The 20,733-nt window shown below is 38.6% G+C and overlaps 1 protein-coding gene across 2 annotated transcripts; it reads left to right on the top strand.

Annotated features, from left to right (window-relative positions):
* The first annotated feature begins 234 nt into the window (after positions 1 to 234).
* Positions 235 to 11,103, top strand: LOC105938904 (sterile alpha motif domain-containing protein 12). Of its 2 annotated transcripts, none has more exons than XM_036147155.1 (4): positions 235 to 319; positions 8,963 to 9,109; positions 10,384 to 10,524; positions 10,767 to 11,103. In XM_036147155.1, the coding sequence occupies exons 2-4, from the start codon at positions 8,989 to 8,991 to the stop codon at positions 10,874 to 10,876; spliced, it is 372 nt and encodes a 123-aa protein (XP_036003048.1). In that variant the 5' UTR covers positions 235 to 319; positions 8,963 to 8,988; the 3' UTR covers positions 10,877 to 11,103. The 2 variants fall into 2 exon arrangements, with proteins under 2 accessions (XP_036003048.1, XP_036003049.1); XM_036147156.1 differs by having other exon boundaries at positions 10,748 to 11,103.
* The last annotated feature ends 9,630 nt before the right edge of the window (positions 11,104 to 20,733 follow it).

The raw sequence follows: 20,733 nt of genomic DNA, 5'->3' as shown, positions 1-20,733 counted from the left end.
ACCAGCTGCAGTCCTCGTGCTATAACACTACAGAAGTCATGTTGTATTCAAATAATAACACACATTACTAAAAAAAAAAAAATATTTGAAAAAATCAGAAAATGCACCAGTGACGTTTGTTTAAATCACTTTACCTACAGTCAAAACGTTTTCCCAACGCCAGTCGGCGGTATTACAATTATTCCCGACAACTCCTGAAGGCATCACAGAGGAGTGGGGAAAGTGGGCGGAGCTTAAGCATACCTGAGCTGGGACGTCCTTGAGTTCGGCAGGTTCAGACAGGAGTTTCAATATCAACATCTGGCATACCGGACTGAAGGTAAATACAACAAATAACTGAAATATAATCAGCTGCGGATTGAAGAGCATTAAAAGAAATGATTCTTGAACTCTGATGTGCATGTTTGACGTTCAGAAATACAGCGAGTGCTTCATCGTTCTCTGCTGAAAGCTAGATCAGTAAACTTCCACTATTTCCACTATTTCTCCTGCAGAACACCCACCTACAATCACGCAACATCGATCTAGGCTGCTTTAACTCACCAGTCACAGAAAAAAAAACTGTTCCTGATTATGTGCTTTAATGATTGAACTGAACTAGTCAGGAGCGTAATCAACTGTATTCAGTTGGACCTGAATATGATGTAATGATTGGGTTGGATGAGACCAATTCAGACTGAATTTGAAACAGTTTTAGGCTATGCGACGCGTTGAGAACTGTTTCTCTTGTCAAAGTACATTGATGTTATTTGCTTGTGCTGATCAGACCAAACTTCTCTACATTTTCACCTTTCTAGCAAAAGCCTGAATGTTTTTTTTCTTCTTCCAAACAATAACTGACTACATCTGGATCTGGTAACTCCTGCCACCTTGACTAAAACTCCAATTCCAGGAAAAACACCCCCAACGCGTAATTAACTGTGGGTTTATGACGTTTTTTTTTTTTTTATATGTTTTTTGCCCAAATAGAACAATCATACAGTTATAGCCAAAAGGATCAGACCTGGTTTCTTCAGTGTAGTCCAGAACACATAGTCCCACATGCTTTGGGAGACTTCAAATGTGCTTTTCCAAAACGTAACACAGCTTGGATTTCTTTATTTTATGTAATAAGACAATTATTCCATCTTGCCCGCCTACCCCACAGCCCGGGCACGCCCAGAATTCGGGAGATTGTTTTAACTTGTGCTGCTCAACCAGCTCTTGCCAGAAATTCGGCTCAGCTCTTTTAAAGTTGCCGCAGGAGCGTCCCACCCAGTTTTCTTCTTGTCTTTTCATAAACCTGTGGTGGACATCCAGCTCCTGATAATGTCTCCTTTTTGGACCTCGCTTAAATCTTCTGATCATATGTTGTCTGAACTGTATTACATGTTATAGATAAAGCCTAATTGGGAATTGTTTGGTGCCCTTCAAGATCGAGATCAAGAATCTTTTATCGTCACCACGTGTTACGATGGTGACCTTACCTTTGGGGCAGACACTTAGGATGTACACAGATAACATGACACACAGACACAACAGATTTAGGATTTACAGTTTTTTATTTAAGACGTATGAATCTTAAGTAATGGGGTAATTTTTGTGCAGTGATCTTAAGGCTTCATTTACAGAAATGTGCAGTTTGATATTCCTGAGAGGCTGCAAATGGGCAATAGCAGTAGTGTGATTGTAACATATGATGGACCACAGTCTTATTTGACAGTTTTTATTTATCACCTTTTTTTTCCTGAAAGTTCTTAAAAGTTGTTGTACTTCTTCAAGAAACCACAAGATGGTGAGATTACAGCTTGGGTGCTTTTCTTGGGCCCTGATTCCTTTTATTTCATATGATGAGACCAGCCACATATAATCTGCAGACTGCATCTGTGAAATATGTGTGTGAGAGAGGGCATCTGCGTGAGCTACAGGACATAAATGCTGTTCTCAAACGTATTCTGTATTTAGAGTATTTCCTTCCAGACCTCCAACCTCTTGCCAGGTTCTGGCAAATTGTGTTGCTGGAGGAAATGCATTCTGGTATCCTTCACACAGCAGCAGACAAGACAACCTGCTGGAGAGTTGTATGAAGAACGTCTCCTCAGTTTCTGCATGGCGGAACTGTTTCGTTGGGCTGAGCTCAAACAGGATACATTTTATTTAATCGTACAATGCCGTGGAAAGATAGCACCCCCCCCCCCCTACAGAATTCTGCTGTTTTTGCTTTTCTGTCACACTTGAATGTTTTGGATCATACCAAAAGAAGTTTCAAATGGTACTTTTATTTATTGTGAGAAAATAAAGCTGTCACACCAACCAGGTCCCATGTGGAAAAAAATAATTGCCATCAAGTATTTGCAGTAGCCGTATATAATACACGTCGCTGTGAAGCCACCAGCTGCCATATTGGTACTCCCTATTTTTCTCCAGAAACTAGGGAATATGTGCGCTACAGCATCGGAAAACGATGATTTTCTCATGTTCAGGGGGGCTTAAGACTTTTAAAATGTCAAATGCCATATACGTTTATTTCAATCTGAAAAACTCACAGAGAAAGAAATAGCAATTAGAAGGATTTTATTGACACAATATTTTAAGTCTTTGGCGCTCAGACCTCGGCAGGAATATTAATGCTGAATTATACTTTAATATGCATAAGTAGATGTATGAGAACAGGGATGTTCCCCCCCAGGTCTGAAACTGGTAGTGGAGTGGAGATAGAAGAAGTTTGTTCAGTCCATATGGTGATCTGTTTAAGATAGATGTCCAACTTGATAAACACAGGTTTACATGAACTGTCCATGATGAGCAAGCTTGAAGCGACTGTGGAGAGGAAAAACTCCCCTTTGGGAAGAAACCTCTGGCAGAACCGGGCCCAACATGGTGGTCTTCTGCCGGACCAATAACGAGGTGATAGGGAGTGCTGAAGACTGAAGGGAGAAAACACTCTGATGGTTCGAGGATGGAGGAACGTCTTGGAAGCTAGATGAACTCAGCTACGATGGTGGAGAAGGGGTTGGGGGTGGGTTGAATCGGATATCTGATTCGAAATCCGACATGCAATCCGTTTGCGCTTGCTGGTTAGCAGGCTGAGACGTGGATTTGAAGTTGCTTTTAAGATGAGCGCGGGATGCTGATTGGCTTCATGGAGGTGTGGTTCGTAGCTGATTGGCTCACATCAGAGGCGGATCGGACTCTGAATGGAGGCAGGCGATGAGTTTCTTCGATTGAACTTGCGCTTCAGCTTCATGTTATGTACTAACAGTATGAAGCACAGACATCTTATACGTAGACGCGTCATAGGGCGCAGGTTCGCACGTCAACGTCACCGCCATATTGTATGTGGCAGAAAAAAGTTGAGTTCTGTTATTGTGAACGTGAATCAGAGAAGATGCCTCATTCCTGTGCTGCATGGAAATGTATTCGGGCTGATTTCACTACTTCTATCTGCCTTCTATAAACTAAGACTGCACCATGTTGCAAAACTGGACACACTAAAGCTGCAGAGTGGCAACACAGGCTATATATATATATATATATATATATATATATATATATATATATATATTTGTGTGTGTATGTGTTATGAATATAAGGATCAATTTGTTAAATCTAAATCTAAACATTGTGGTCTTCATTATTTCATAAAACCGTGTCACATGTGAACCTTTAGGAACAGACTTTTTGGGGGAGTATTAAAGAGGTAAAATTTATAATATGAGGAAAAAACAGTCCTAGGTCAATAAAGTAAAAAAACAAAAAAACAAAAAAACACAAAAGTGATAATGTTATGAGAAAAACGTCATATTATGAGAATTAAGAGGGAACATTTACAGAATAGTCACAGTTTGCAGAATTATTTCACTCCTGGAGTAATAGGGCCAGGTTAGATTATTTAAATTATTTTTATTCGTTACGAGAATAAATTCAGGAGAATGAAGCTAAAGGGATACGAAAATAAACTTGTAATATTACAATATAATGTCTATGGTATCAACTACTGAGAAAGTCATGTGCTGAAATATTTTGCATGTTATTTATATATATATACACACACACACACACACACACACACACACACACACACACACACACACACACACACATATATATATATATATATATATATATATATATATATATATATATATATATATATATATATATATATATATATATATATAAATAACATGCAAAACATTTCAGCACATGACTTTCTCAGTATTTGATAGTGTTAGTACATCCACTGATGGTAAAATTACCTGTGAAACGTCTTCACACAGCCAGAAAACTGCTTGTTGTTGCAGTCACATCCTATGGGATTCTGTGAGAGTAGGGAGTAGCAAGATGGCGGCCAGTGACTTCAGTTTTTCAGGCCTGTCAGCAATCCAGTGAATAAATAGAGATTAGTGTTTTCTGCTACCATAACAGTCAATATACATATGGAGGTTTTTGTTGCTCGGGGCCTTGGAAGATTAAGACACACCATGATTTTAATTAAGACAAATTTTGTTTTAAGACAAAAGAGGCAAAAAATCGTCCTCTGGAGAGTTTGCTTGATGGCATGACATGTTTCACAGACTACAAATTGAAAAAACAAAGCTCGTTGCTTGGAGTTTTTTACGTCACATCTGTAGTAATCCGATTGGTTCTAACCTGTTGAAGCTGACCCTGTAAGTCCCGCCTTTGAAATTGTTCTCTACCAGCTCCTCTACCGATTAAAACGCTGTGTAATGATGCAGCGTAAGTCAGTCTGACTGGCCAGGCTACTCACTCCATCCCATGTGATAGACGGACATCTTCCAGAAAGTTTCACTTCTGTTTCGTCAGTCCTCAGAGTATTTACCTAAAAGTTTTGGGGGTTATAAAGATGTTTTTTTTTGGCAATGTGAGACAAGCCTTTGTGTTCCTTCTAGCATTGATTTAATTTTTGCCAAAGTAACGCAAACCTTAACTGAGGCAGCTTAGATGTTCTTGGTTCTTTTGTTGCCTCCTGGAGGAGTAACTTCAGTAGGCCGGCCTCTCCGGGATGGTTACCTCTGATCCAAGTTTTCTCCATCTGTGCATAATGGTTGGCTCTCACTGTGGTTCACTTAAGTCCAAAAGCCTTTCAAACAAATGTGTAACAATTTCCAGACTCATTTGTTATCCATTATCTTTATAGTGTGCATAATGTCTTTTTTTTAAATCTTTTAAGCCTACTTCGTGTTTTTCAGACAGGATATTTTAAGTGAATTCTGAAGTTTTACAAGTCTGCCAGCAATCAGGCCTAGTTGTGGTTTGTAAAATTGATAAAAATGTGGTGAATTACCATTCATTTGTGATTTAACAAGAGTGACAATTACCTTTCAGTCAGGTTGGTTAGATACCTTCATACAGGAAGTCATCAGTCAAAAATGCATTGTGTTGGTACTTCAACATATTTTTTTTACTGTATTGGTTATAGACAAAGCAAAGGCCATTGAGTTTATTTGTGTTGTTGCATATTACATGTTTACAAGTCCTGGTCCAGTAGCTAAATCTAAATTAAAGTGCTTCCAGCAAACGAGACAAGCAATTTAAGCAGTCACTTTATGTCTCTATAAAAAACAGACCCAATGGGGCCTGTGTAGTTTAGGAAATGCTGTCCTCAGGCATAACATCAGCATTATAGACCACCACAGGATTTCCTTTACCAGGAGCTCAGCCCCACTTTGAGGGTTAACTTGTCTCCGGCTCTTTGCCCCGGTCACTTTCTGTATGTCAGTTACTCCGGTGGGAGCTCGTTATTGTCTCAGCCAATCATACCTCATCCTTAATTAACTCGGGAAATTGCTTTCCTATATTTACAACCCTAATAACTTGCCTGGCCTACTGAAAAGGTCACATCAACAGTTTAGCAGTTTTTTGCCCTATAGCACCGTAGTCCAGAGGGATAAGACTGCAAGAACAGCCCGAACCCGAGGGAGCGTGTAAAAAAAAGGAAACAGAGGTGTTTTACTGACCTCCCAATGTCAGAGCTGGTTTCACTTTGCTGTGGAGGGATTCAGCTCAGTTATTCGCCAAATTGTTCAGAAGGTTGTAAGCTTAATCACTGGAAAATAGGGTTTTGCGGGAGGAAAAAGTAGGTGACGCTGCACGTGTCGAATACTGTTGCAAAGCGCCGCTTCCTCACACCACAGACAGACATGTTGTCGGATAATGTGCCTAAAGCAAAAAATATCAACGAGCTGATGCCTGCATGTTCACAGCAATGGCAGCTGTAATGCCGGGATCAGATTGTCTGGTGACAGACTTGATTTATAATTTCAGATAGGCCTGAGAGCTACAGCATCACACTGCTTTCTGGGTTTTGTGTATTCTGCTTTAACAGTAGCAATTTTATGGAGCACTATTCCAAAAAACCCAACAGAAGAACTGAAATTAAAAAAAGCATACAGAAACTTACCTACTAGAAACGAATATTCTTCAGTTTTTCTCATCTTGCTCCTGGGTTCAGTTTTTGGTCTAGTCCAGGGTCCTGCAACTTTTACAGTCTAAAGAGCCATTTATTCTACAGTCCACTTGAATTAAACTCCTTCAGAGTCGCAAATGTTGCCTGGCCTTTTGGAAAAAGACAAGTTATAATTTTTGATAAAAATCTACTGTAGGAAGTATGTTGTGATCATTAAAGAAAGGCCCTTTTTATGTCTATTTTGAGGTATTAAAAAAAGAGGATGGGTGGGATGTTGATATTTCTGGATAATGATGTAAAATAAATCATAGTTTCCAACATAATGAAAAAAATATTGATTTAAAATTACGTATTACTGCCACTTTTAGCAACATTTTGTTGTGAAAATTAAAAGCAATTATTCCAAGAGAAAACAGCTAAAACCTGCTTTTATTATCATTATTACATTTAAATACCATAATAAAAATATAATTTGTAGCCAAAAGTTATTAAGAGCCAATGTGGAAGGTCCTAAGAGCCACTTTCAGCTCCATAGCCACAGGTTGCAGACCCCTGGGTCTGAGATAAACGGAGGACAATGGGTGGATAATTGTTGACAAGATAAGAGATTCAGGTCTAAAGACCCATGCGGGGTGGTCTTTCACTAACATTAGATCAATTGTGCATAGATTATCAAGTTAATATCTCCATAAATGTAGCATGCATGTTGTAAATGTAAATCTAAATTTTGACTTTACAACACAGAAACTCTGAGAAAGAAACCTTTTTAACCATTTTTTTTAAAACAGCAGACAAAGTATTACCCAAGTAAATACAAAAGCATATTTCAAATGATTGTTTTATTTCCTTAAGGGAAAAAAAAAAAACTTCCCAAACCAAACATTGTCTTTGTGAAAATCAGCCATTCCTTTTTTAAAACTAAATTAACTGTGATTAGTCACAGATTTGGAAAATCTGACACGCGCCATTCCCTAATGTGACGAAAGTTGCACAAAACAAAATCATTGATAACTATCAGAGCATTTCTAAAGTTTCAGGACTCCATTGAAGCTCAATGATGGCCATTATCCACTAATAGAGAAACTATGGAGCAGTAGTGACCTATCCCGCAGGTGGCTGGCCTTTCTAAATTACTAAAGAAACACAGCAACAATTTATCTGGGAGGTCACAAAAGAACCAGGAACAACATCTTCAGGCTTCACTCCCCTCAGTTACGGTCAGTATTTATGATTTACCAAACTGAAGGAAGCTGGGGTAAAAACAGCGCCCATAAGGGAGTTACAAACAGAAAACACATGCTCACTAAAAAGAACATGAAGATCCATCTCACATTTGCAAAAAAAAAAAGAAAAGAAAACAATTTTATGATCCCTGAAGAGTTTTGGGGAAATCTTTAATGGACTGCGAAGGCGAAATTAAACCTTTTCAGAAGTTGTGCATCCCGCTACATCATGGTCGAGTTATAACCTGGACTTAATCCCATTCAGATGCTGGTACAGATCATTCATGCTGGAAAATCCTCCAATCAATCCGAATTACAGGTCAGGAAAGTTAAATACTGATGGCAGTTGCTACCAAGAGTAGCAAAACCAGTTGGGGGTGAGAATCTTTCTAACTTAGAGGTCAGATTTATTTGGATAGCTTTTCAATTAAATCATTAGAAAATGGCTTTTTGTATTCACCCAGGTTGTCTTTGTCCAATAGTAATTATTCTTGCCTATATAAAATGTCCAGGTTTGACCAAAAAGCAGAGGCAGGAGAAAGAGGAATTCTGTGTCACTGTACCTATCTGCCACTGAACATAGAATCTGTATTGTATTGTCAGAGTTGTACTGCAAAACTGCTGTTAGGTTTCTGCCCAAAATGTTTTGTTTTCACCTTTTGACTCATTGGAGCTCAATTTCCTAAACGCCCGACTGGCTGCCAGTTGGCAGAGGATATGAGGCTGCTCGTTCATTTTTAACCGTAGAAGAGCAGAGCTGTGAGCAGATGGGTATTGTACGATGGTGTTTCATTGAATGAAGATAAGTCATTTCTGGCAGCTTATTCACTTTCTTCTTAAGAAGAGAAGAATAACGTGCTTTGATGTGTGCTGTGCAGACCTCTCATTGACACAGAATCTGCACGAAAAGATTTAAGAAACAAAATCAGGCCTGCAAAGCGTAACAAATACAGTTTTTTTTCCATCTCAAAGGTTGACAGTTTTCAGTGAATAGACTCTTCCCTTGTATTTGTCTGGTAATATAAGACATTTGATGGAATGGAGCAGAAGGAGCTGGGATGAGAGTTCACTTCTCTTAATCTTTGGCTATTAATCGTCTAAATTTGGTTTCATCATTGAGAATCACCTAAAGGGGTATGGTATGAGAGGCCTCCCTTTTGGTATGTTTCTGGAGCAACTTGGTAGTGCTGCTCAGGATGCGCTTGTAATTGTTGTCTCTTCTACCTGATCTTGGAAAAGCAGTTAAATATGAATGGATAAGCATTAATCTAGGGTCTTTTGTTTACACAATTCTGTGTGAAGCTTCATATTTATTTGTTTTTCATTTCAGGGTGTTGCTCAAGTAATTCGGGGATAATGAGCCAGTCTCAGCAAACATCGTCCTGGTCCGTGGAAGAGGTGTTGGAATGGATTCAGGAGCAGCACCCGGGACACATTGAGACGCTCTACAAAGGCATCATGAAACATGACATATCAGGTACAACTAATCACACTGTTTTTGGAAAAATTGGTAACTAAACATTAATTAGATGCTGGGTTTGCAATGGATTTTACACCAAACACCTTTGTTAAGGGGGCCATGACAACAAATGTCATTTTCTGAGGTTTTGGGGGTATAATATGGTCTATTGTGCGCTGATGAGGCCATGTGAAGGTCAAAACTGAGGATCAAAGGACCTGAAAACGATCAGAAAACGGGTTGTCTTTCTACGTTTCCATACCATCATGCAGCGAGCAGATGGCCACCCCAAATCAACTTTCAGACGCCACTGAAGCTGCGGAGCGCAAATAATCCCATATTCACCCTCAAAATACATTCACAGTGGTTACTAAAAAGGGGAGCTGATATGTCATAAATATATGGTCAGAAATACATAAAGTTTTATGAGGACTTTACTGAAGAGGGTTTCCTGTAGAGGAATTCAGATCTGGATTTTCCAACAAAACGGATAAAAAAACCGACCACAATGCTGTCTTGCCACGTAAATGTATCTAATTTCTCTAAATGCTGTCAAATATGAGAAAGGTTTGTTTGTAACGGAAAATCCGGTTGACTGACGACCATCGCGACTATCACTGTGACAGTGGTGGAGCGCTGACAGACAGCTGCATTGTGGGTAGGCTGTCAGCGAGTTCTCCGCTGAGGCACCCCGGGGGAAGAACTGGATCCCAGGTGGATATTCCTGTGTTGCGGAGCGGCGAGGATCTCTCTTCCAGCTGCACAAACAGCCGCTGCGAACTCCCCTTGCCGTCTATGTGGCTTTGTTGAATCGCACCGCCAGTTTAAAGCTTTTGGACCAAAGGCTTTAAACTGTCCGACATCCTGCAACACAAACACTTCAACCAGCCTTAAAACCATAAAGGATTTGTAATGGAGTGTTTTGTCGAGAAGGGAGATGTGGATTGAGGGGGAAAGTGGTGGTGGTGATGGTGGTGGGCCGCGTTTGACCGGTTTTCCAAATATGGTTGTAGCCAATCAGCGTCAAGTCAACTAGGTAGAGCTGCATATCATTACCGCAACCAACCCTTTCGCTGATGAGGGACATTTGTCCTGACAAAACAACAAGCTGACGTTATTTTTTTATGAAATTCTTTGGAGAATTTAAATATGCAGCTATGACAACTACATGAAATGGTTTATACGGTGATGTCATGGCACCTTTAATATTTCAGCTAAGCTCCAAGGCGTTTTAGTGAAGTTTGCTGGTTTGACAACTCGTGTGTGGACTTAGGTTATAAATGCATTTGCAGGCCGAGCTTTGCTGAGACTAAAGGAGCATCACCTGAAGCTTCTCGGGGTGGAGGATAACGAGCAGCAGCAGGAAATATTGCAGGACCTTCTGCTCCTCAGAGTTCAGGAAGAAATCAATGAACTCAATGACATCTGCTCTGGTAAATATACCAAATGACTTTATTTCCAGGTGGTGGCTGAGCAGCACACTGATACGATACAGTCAGAAAAATCAACTCTGCACTCTGCAACTCTGAGTTTTATTTTTGTGCAGCATTAAAACACATGAAAACAGCTTCTTTTACTCAAAGAAAGAAACATCTTTGTTCCAGCAACTTAGATCAGTAAACTTAGACTTTATCTGCTCTCTTGTCTCCTCACCAGACTGTTTTTCTTCATAAAGGATGGCAAAACGACAGAAGGATACCCAGCCGGGTTTTTTTATTTCCCGTCTATCCATTCATCTGTGCGAAGGAGATTGAAAGGATTGATGGAAATAACAAGAGAAGGTGAATGGAAAGGGGGATCGATGGGGAAGAGAAGCGAGAAAGAAACCCATTTCCTGTGTGAAATTTGACCAGCGCAGATGGATGAGATTAGTTTTTGTCTGGTTGTCCCTTTTTGATCCCCTTTTGTCCATTTGTCTCTGTCTTTCCCCTCTCTCTGTATTCCGTTTAACCATACCAATATCAAATAACCTACAAAGAAATCTGTATTAAATAAGAGATAGAGTCCAAGAATGCCCTTGTGGTTGCTGCTGAGAACTGCAAATAAGCCAGAATTTGATGCAAGTATTTTAAAAGTCTAGAAAATGTTGGAATAAGAAATAGAGAATGCATGTTATTTTTGTCTTGGGAAAAGGAAAAAAAGAAGTGTTTAACATGTGAGGCAACCAATTGTGCCCTTGCACAATCAATTCTGCACATACAAATGGTTTTAAAAATACTCACCTGTACACTGTCTCCTGCATTGTCTACATTTAAATTGTTTACTTTCAAACCACTGCTGCACCTTATACTGTAATTAGATTTTTACTGCAATTTACAAGCTGTATGCAACAAAATTTCGTTCTGTACGCACTCTGTGCATACAAAATGACAAATAAAGTTGTCTAAGTCTAAGTCTAAGTGTAGATAAGGTGATACCCCTGGAACTTGAGGGGCAGAGGAAGGTGAATATATAACGTCTATGGGTGAGAGCAGGAACAAAAGTGACAAATCCAGCCCTTTGGACCGAATGGCAAAGATTGGTTAGAGTTCTTACAGGCCTGCAGCTCCCACAGAGAACAATTTTTTAACCTCCTTTTTCTGAATACATAATGTATTAACTACTTTCAGGATGGAAGGATGATTTTACCCAGTATAACAAAAAGTGTTTCTAAACAGGATTACCAACTATAGCTTTAAATAAGACTGGAAGTTCAGTGAGAAAAAAAGGTAAAGCGGTTTATTTTTATAGTTAGTTTATTTTATTATCATAGTTATTGTTTATTTTATCATTATTTATAATCAGAGGCTAACCTCCTTATAAACCTTTACTGTAAAGTTGCAGATATTAGGTTTGACCAAAACAACTGTTCAAAATCTGAAAATGTGAATCTCCTGTCTCCAAATCGTTAAAATATCCATCTGCATGACTCAAGAAACCGAAACCAGTACATGCTGATATAGTTTCACTTCTGAGAACTCGTTTAAAGTCAGAGGATTTTCCTCTAAAATACACTTTGATACTCATCATCAAATCAGCAGGGCTGCTGGGAAACATGGATATATTTTTATTCCTCGATAACGCCCGAGCACATGAGCTTATCTTCTTTCTGTCGGGGATGGTGTTGGTTTTTGATAATGTGTTTAATAAAATCAAAGCTAAGCCAGAAAATACTTAGGAGATCTGGAAAGTTTGATCTCTTAGCTTGTATGATACTTATCTTTTAAACTCAGACGTAAATGAAGACATTTATGTCGCTGCAGCAAGATGCAAATTGCAAAAACGTTAGTCAGAAAATCTGCGTTTCATCCCGATGCTGCTAAAACACTAATAATTTTCAGGAAATGCCTTGTTAAAACGAGTCTAAAAACATCTCACACACACACATCCTCTAAATCTGATGCTTCAGAAATTAAAGCAGAAAAATTCAATATAGATTTACATATATGTGGCTTTATTCTAAATGTACTGGAAGTTGGATTCAGCAACAAATACTGATTGATAGGAACCTCCATAATAATAATAATAATAATAATAGTAATAATAATAATAATAATAATAATAATAATGGTTGAACCTTTCTTATTTTTAATTACATAATCCCAATTGCTGGTTGCTTTCCTTTCTTTTCCAAGTGTGAGTTGAAATGCAGGATCCATGTAATTTTGTTTTTGACTGTTTTTTTCCCCTTCCTCTCAAACTATTAAAGGAAGAGAAACGGAAAAGTTGTTTTTTTTATTTTTCATTTCAAGTGGCTTTTAATTTCCAGCCATCTTTTAAATGAATAGAACAGCTTATGTAAAGATGAAGATCTTTACTTGTATATAACAGTCATCAAGACTCTTTGTGGTGTGTGTAAAGTTTCCGAACATTTATTTTGCTACAGGCAGTCAAATAAAAAGTGCTGCTTTTGCAACATGATCTCGGCTGTTTGCTTTCTTCCTAATCATTCGTCTCTTTGGATACTGGAGTGCAATCATGAATCATTTGTTTGTCGCTGAGCTGCTTTTACAGCTGCAGCTCCAGGCCTCATAAATACCAAGAGTTTCCACTATAACTCAGATTTTTTTTTTTTTTTTTGCTCTCGTTTGAAATATCCTCTGGGATAGACGGCTGTGAAAGATCTACTGCTAAAGCTAAAGGTCATAATAATGAAAACATATTAATGCAGACCTGTGTGCGCCCTTTAAATCAGGAGTCATAAGAGTTGAGGACAGAGTTGATAAAGTATGTAATAAAATGTAATCCAATTGCATCACTCATATATCAGCCTGATGATAATCCAACCAGAAACCCAGAGTTATACTTTAAAGCGTTAAACTCAAGTTCACACACTAGAAGACACCACAAACTGCGGTGAAAGTAAAAATCTCTCATGTACAGTGCCTTGCAAAAATATTCACACCCCTCAGACTTGTCCACATGTCCTGTTCCAACCATAAACTGCAGTGATTTTTTTGGGTATATCTCTACCACCTTTACCCATCTGTAGATGTATCTTTACAAAATATCTTAAGCTCAGTCTCATTGGATGGAGAGTGAAAAGCAATCTACAGGTCTTGTCTCAGGTTCACATTCAGACTCAGGTGCGATCTTTGACTGGTCCTTTCTACATCAGGAATGTGCTTTCATCTAAACAGTTTCATTTTGAAGCACTGGATGAATGTTTAGGATCTCCATCCGACCCAAAGCTGAATCTCCACCCCAAATCTGAAGCCTATTCTAGGAGCAAGTTTATTTTCCTGCGTTTGGCTCCATCTATCTGCATACTCTCTGCCCAGCCTCCTCGACCCCGCTGTAATAAAAGCATCCTCACAGAATGATGCTGTCACCACATTGTTTCAATGAGAGAAGGATGTTTTTAGTCTGATTTTTCATCCTCAAGTGTTTTGCCTGCAGGACAAAACTCTAATTTAGGTCTCATTCCTCCACCGGGTTTCAGTAGACACGGAGTCTGCCTCATTGACCAAAACTGGATCTCTTCAGCCCCTCCAGAGTTACCATGGGCCTATTAGCTGCTATTAAATACTCTACTTTCCTGGAATGTAGTTTTACTAATAATTATAAGACCTCTGAAGCTAACAAGCTACATTGGATTTATGTAAAAGTATCATAGTAAAGGGGCACGCCACACTTTTCAGATTATTTAGTCACATTCAACCAATTCAAATATATGGGCTCCTTAAAGGTATCTTTTGAAAATAACCATATTGAAGCAGGCATTAAATAATCTTTCCATCAAGCCCACATTTTTTTTTTAATTACAGGCGTCTTTAGATAAGCTGTTCTATTCATCTAAATTTTATTAAAACACCAGTCTGTGCTTAAATCATATACTCACTTAATGAATTTAGTTTGTGAAATATATAAACATTTCCTAATTTACTTATTTGAACATAAATGTCGGAAATTAATTTTAAAAAACATTTATCGTTTTTTTCCCTCTACATCACAGTTACGATCCACATTGTGTTGATGCATGAAATAAAATCAAAATGAAAAGTGTTACAGTTTGCAGCTGGAACATGGGCTGATGAGCACAAACCATCACTGCAGCACTGTATTCTTTAATTTAACTTATAGGAGTCATTTTGATGTTCAGTGTGTGCAGCAACATGTATGGGAATCTCATTAAAAACCCTTACTCTTGTTAAAGACATATAACAGCATGCTTGTGAAAACCTGGCACGTAAAGTCAACAGAAGTGAGGAAGAGTGCTGCAGGAACCCTTTTTTTTCCTGGGCCTGGCTGTGGGGCTGTGTGTGTCTGAATGTCATTAATCCTTCACAAGACGCCGTGGCATTTGATTGGGCAGGAATGATGATGGGGAAATGCTTAGTCAGCACAAACATAAATCCATCCCACTGGCAGAAGGAAGGAATGATGAACATCACCGGTGACCCCGACCACAAAGCTAAAATGAAATGCCTGCTGAAAAAACAAACAAAGATGTAAACTGAGTTTAATGTATGGACTAGCTTAGAAATTCAAAGTGGACTGCCTTATACTCAATAAAACTGCAGATGAAACATACTTTAGTCATGTTGCTTAGCTGAGATATACTAGAATTACAGAAGATGATTTCGCTTTTATCATTGTGTATGTTTGTATTAGCTTTTAAAAATATAAGTTAAATTTAAAACTGAAATTTCTATAATAGTTATCTATTAAAGTTAACATTTGAATGAGTTTGTCCTATAGAGACTCACTGCTTCAGTCAGAAAAATTAATCAGAATCAGTATGAAAGCAGACCAAGAGGGATCTGTGTGTAATGCTGATATAAACTCAGAATTTAATGGGGTGCTGCTCTCTTGCTTTTCCTTCTAAATATGCAGCCCTCAAGGATCTGTTCAGATTTGCTTTTGTTCCTTTATTTCAAAACATCTTCAACTACAATGTCACGTTTCTCAAAATTTGAATATAATAAAAAAGAAAGCCTGTTCATTTACAAAAAAGATGCATATTAAAACAATTCTCATCCAAGTAAGATTTCTGTTGAATTGTATATGAGAGACCAACAGAAAGGAAGGAAAAAGATAATTGGTTTTCAAAGAAAAAGTAAAATCTGAAAAGTGTGCCGTGCTTTTGTCTTTAGCTCCCAGAATCAATACATTGCAGATTTTCCCTAAAATTAAAACTAGTTAAAGTGTTTAGGGCTTCTACCAACTTTGTGTATCCAGTGATTATCTGATCATCTGAGCGTTTGTGATCATCAACTTCTAAGTCTTGTTACAGACTCTCTGTTTGATTTAAGCCAGAGGTCTCGTTTATAAAGCTTGTGTACGCACAGAATGGAGCCCGAAACTTGCGTACATTACTTTACACGCAAAAGTTGGGATCTATAAAAATAAAAAGTTGACAGGAAAATGTGCGGTCTTCACATTCTGACACAGGTGTGCTCTCATTTCAGAAACGGGGGGAAATTTTTGATGCAGGCGGTAAAGTGGTGCATTACAGCCAAACAAATAATGATTGCTCTCAGACGTTCAATTTCACTTCATATCAGACTTTAATGATAGACTGACTTCATCATAAACCTTCAGAACCCCAGTGTTATTCATGCTTGCCCTGGTGACACATAACTACACAAAAGGACCTTTCAAATAAATAAATAAAAATGCCCATAAGCACACTTAAACCTTAAATAAAAGTTTGCAACATTTTATCCACCATCACATTCATCTTTCCAATGATCACCAGAGTGACGTGTACCACAGATTAGCAAATTATTGTGACAAGGTGTGCGGCGATTACCTTAATTGCTGTAAACGGTGAACATACTTGTGTGTAAAGCTGCGCGGTGGAAGAATTGGCACTGCGGGAAGAGCTTGCAAATGGGAGAATTAGGAGGATCAAATATTTCCTGGCCAAGATTTCCTGATGCTGAGTACAATTGAACATCTGAGAGGAATCATGGTTCAGTTAGGCCGCATTGCACCATCTACGTCGCTAATTTCCCCCCGCCTCCAAAATAAGCGTACGCCTGGGTCAGAGTTGCTGTGAGGAGCACACATTTTCCCATCAAGTTTTTTTTATATTTTAAATAGATCCCAACTTTGAGTGAAAAGTGACATGCACAAGATTCAGAACCCATTTTGTGTGCGTACGCAAGCTTTATAAATGAGAACCCAGATCTGCGGAGATCACAACTAATAGTTGACTGATTCTACCACATGAGTTGTGGATCACTGCAGCTCCCCCAGAGTTACTATGAGGCTCTGATTAATGTTCCCTTTGGCAGTCCTTTAGGTACGTGGATAGATGCCTTTACAGTCCAATCAGACACTTTGGACCCCGCTTTAGCAAATAAAATATGTTTTGAAAAAAGTTAACATTTCCATTTGTTCTTTCAGGTTTAGAACGGAGTTGAGGCAAAGGTTTTGGTGGACAATCTGGTTTTAGGTTCACTGTTGCACCTTAGCATTTCCTTCTTCAAATAATAGCTTGAACAGAGCTCTGTGAGACATTAAACTGCGTTGGGATACTGTTTTAAAACCCAGCCCTGCTTCAAACATCTCCACAACTGTCTGCTGGGCTCTTTAATCATCATGGTGCTGTTTGTTCACTGATGTTCTCTAACACACCTCAGGAGTCTTTGCAGAACATATGGATTTATGCTGGGATTAAGTTACACAGGTGGGCTCTTTTCAAGTGAGTAAGGATCAATAATCAGTTGTCTTCATTTTTGAAGACAATTGGTTGCTAGGGATTGTATATAGTGGTTTTAAAGGGAGTTGAAAACAAATTAACTACACATTTTATTTTTATTTTATTTTTATTCGTAAAACATTGTTGGAAAAAAAAGCAAACCTTCATGTTCTATTACTTTTTGGGATTGTATGCCATAGACCTAATTTTGGTCTATGGCACGTCGACAGCATTTAATCCTGATAAAATGCAATTTGGGTTGTAAAGTTCAATGCATATGACTTTGCCGATGCAGACACTGAGGAAGCATAGCATACAATAACGGCAAACATTTAGATTAATGTCGTTATTCTTTTAGCGATGCGGGTCGACGCTCTGCTGGGATGATGATCGGGTGTCTCTGTCTCTGGCTTCAGTCAACTTTTAACACAGCTGTGAACCTTCCCCCTGCAGTCATTCACCGTCTTCCAGCTACAGCAGCCTTTTTGTCACTTTCTTGTGATCTATTCGAAGCCGCAGCTGCAGGATAGAAAGATCAATACTGGGAGGAGAAAAAAAAGGAGTTTGCGGACGGCCATGAGAACGGAGGAAACAGAGAGAAGTTCACTCTGAGTTCAGAGGGTCGTGACACAGCAGCTTGCTTCACTTCAGAGGCCTCCTGGGCTACAAAAAACACCAGACGTTGAAACATCATCGACTCTAATTATCACTTGCTGGACGCTTGGGCTGCAAACCTGCTCATGGCATCCAACTTCTTTGTGGCAACCGTGGCAGTGCTACTGGTGCCAACTAACATGAAAGGCACACAGTTCTTGGATCTTTACGAGAGTATCTGGGGACTCGGGAGGTCTCGTGAAAATTACATTTGTCTGTAAAAGCCTTTGCTGTGTGACATTAAAACACCTGGGGAAGGTAACAGGGAATTGCAAATGTGTGAGCGAGTTAAAGTAGAGGTTCATTCTTCTCTGCTTCAAAAGCTCTTCCTGATTTTATACAACCACTTGTCCTCTTCCTAGAAACAGATCACATTTGTGACGCTTTACTAAGGGATGTTACTAACCTCTTGTTATTATGTATCAACTCGTTGTTAAAACTTATTCGGGATGCTACAGATTTATTTCAGTTTGTTTTTTGTCACACTTCACTGTGTAAAATTATAATATCAGACAAAGATGACCTGAGCAGATACTCAAATCTAGGGCTGGACGATATAGAGAAAAAACATATCAATAAAATAGAAGTCATATTGATCGATATCGATAATTATCAACAAATTCAAAACATATAATTTAAGTGCAGCCCTGGCTGTTTTATGCTGTTGCTTAGCGACTTATTTTTAGATACAGAACACTGAATTTAAACTCAACCTATTATTCAACCAACTTTTTACCGAAACAGCAAGTTTTTTAAAAAGAAAAAAGAACGTGTTCTCTCTGAGCTCTTTGAAGGGGGCGGAGCTTGGTGATGGAGCTTTCCTGGTTCTGCGTTTCTGATTGGTTGAGAGGAGGTTATGGCTGTAATATTAACCTACATGGCTAGAATGCAAAAGGAAGGAAAACTTTATTCTATTGAACTTTTTATTGACCCTTTTTTTTCTATTATTGATCTATACGTCTATCGATCGATATAAATTATTGAATTGTCATCCAGCCCTACTCAAATCCTTTTATTTATTAAGGGAAACAAGTTATCCAAACCAACCTGTCCCTATATGTGAAAAAGAAAAAGCTTATCAAATCTAATTACTAGTTTTTCTACTCTCTGAGGTTACAACAGCCATCCGGTTTGTGATAACTGGCAGCAACTCTTTCCGGTTTTTCTCTGTGAAGGAATTTCGACATACTCTTTTTTTTTTGCATAAGTATTGATCAATCATTTGATTGACATTGGAGTGGTTCTGTTGTGAAACAGCATCACAGTAAAATGTATTATAATCACTGTTATTTAGATGTGACCATGCTGAGGAGTTTTGAACCATTGTTCTTGCGGTATAACCTAAGTGCAGCCAGTCTCCGTTAGGATTTTCTGCTGGACAGCACAAGTCATGATTTCACCAGGTAAACAAAGCTGTCCAGGTTCTGAAGCACCAAATCAGCCTCAGTCATCATATTGGTACCACCATGTTTGAACGTGTGTATTATGTTCTTTTTCTGACAAGGTATTTGGGATAATCAAGAAGTTTTTTTTGTTTTTTTTTGGCAAGTCTAAAATTGTTTTTTGTATTCTTTTTGGTCAGCAACAGGGTTTAAGGTTTCCATGGGTGCAGTTTCTTTTCTTTTTCTTCCATGTTGGTTGAATAAATAACTCTTTAGATATTGTTGATGGTACTTTTACGACTCCTACATTAACAACGAGTTGTTAATGTGCTCTTTGAGTAATTTTGGAAAGCCTGTCACCCTGGGATGGTTATGACTGTTATATTTTTTACACAATGCCAATATTGCTCTCTCAGTGTTGTTTGCTGGTGTCTCAAAGCGTAAGAAATGGCTTTGTGAACATTTTAAGACTGATAGATGTCAATAACTTAAGATGAACATCTTATAGCTTTAAGCGTTTATTTACAGACCTCTTGTTTCAGTGGCGATCAATGAGGTACACCGATTAAGCGTCCACATTTTCAGACAAAATCTTCTATGTGTTATATAAAACACATCCAGGAAGAGACCAACAACTTTGCTAGTATCCCTCCTGCATGCTGTGGACAGTTTACATATTCTCTGTCTTCTCTAAGCCCCAGTGGGTCGAGGCAGATGAGCGTTCACACTGAGCCTAGTTCTGGTTCTGCTGGAGGTTTTCCTCCCTGTTAAAGGGGAGTTTTCCTCTCCACTGTCGTTCCATGCTTAGTCAGTATGAGGGATTGCTGCAAAGCCATCAACATGCAGACGACTGTCCACTGTGGCTCTACGCTCTTTCAGGAGGAGTGAATGCTGCTTGGAGAGACTTGATGCAACCTGCTGGGTTTCCTTAGAGAGGAAACTTTCTGACCAATCTGTAAAATCTGATTTAATTGGCCTTTGTAAAGTGCCTTGAGATAACATTTGTTGTGAATTGGAGCTATATAAATAAAACTGAACTGAATTGTATGGCTATATTACATAGATCTTTCATAGATGTAAAGCTATAATTTTTTTGATCATATACTTTTGAATTTTTCCAACTAAATAATCTTGAAATTAACCACAAGTAAAAAGTAGTTTTTTTTCAGCAGCACATATCCATGGATGTGTGTTTTGACCAGTCCCACATCTATGTATGCTACCGAACACGACCATTTATCAAGACAAACAGGTGACACAGGAGGAAAGGTGGATGTGGAGCAAACCTGCTGCTGGATCTGCAGAAACAGAAAAAAATATATATGTAGGAGTGAAAAAACCCCAAACAGAGAGTATTTTATTACCTGGAAGTGGGAAATGAGTTTTGTCAACAAATGGCCCATCTATTCCCCTCACATCAATGGCCTCATGGCATGTGATTTATCTTTGCCGTATTGGAAGCAGTGGAGTGAAAAAGA

Source organism: Fundulus heteroclitus, chromosome 15, assembly GCF_011125445.2.
Source record: "Fundulus heteroclitus isolate FHET01 chromosome 15, MU-UCD_Fhet_4.1, whole genome shotgun sequence".
NCBI lineage: Eukaryota > Metazoa > Chordata > Actinopteri > Cyprinodontiformes > Fundulidae > Fundulus > Fundulus heteroclitus.
Note: the sequence above shows the minus strand (reverse complement) of the source record. Positions and strands in the feature narration are given on the sequence as shown.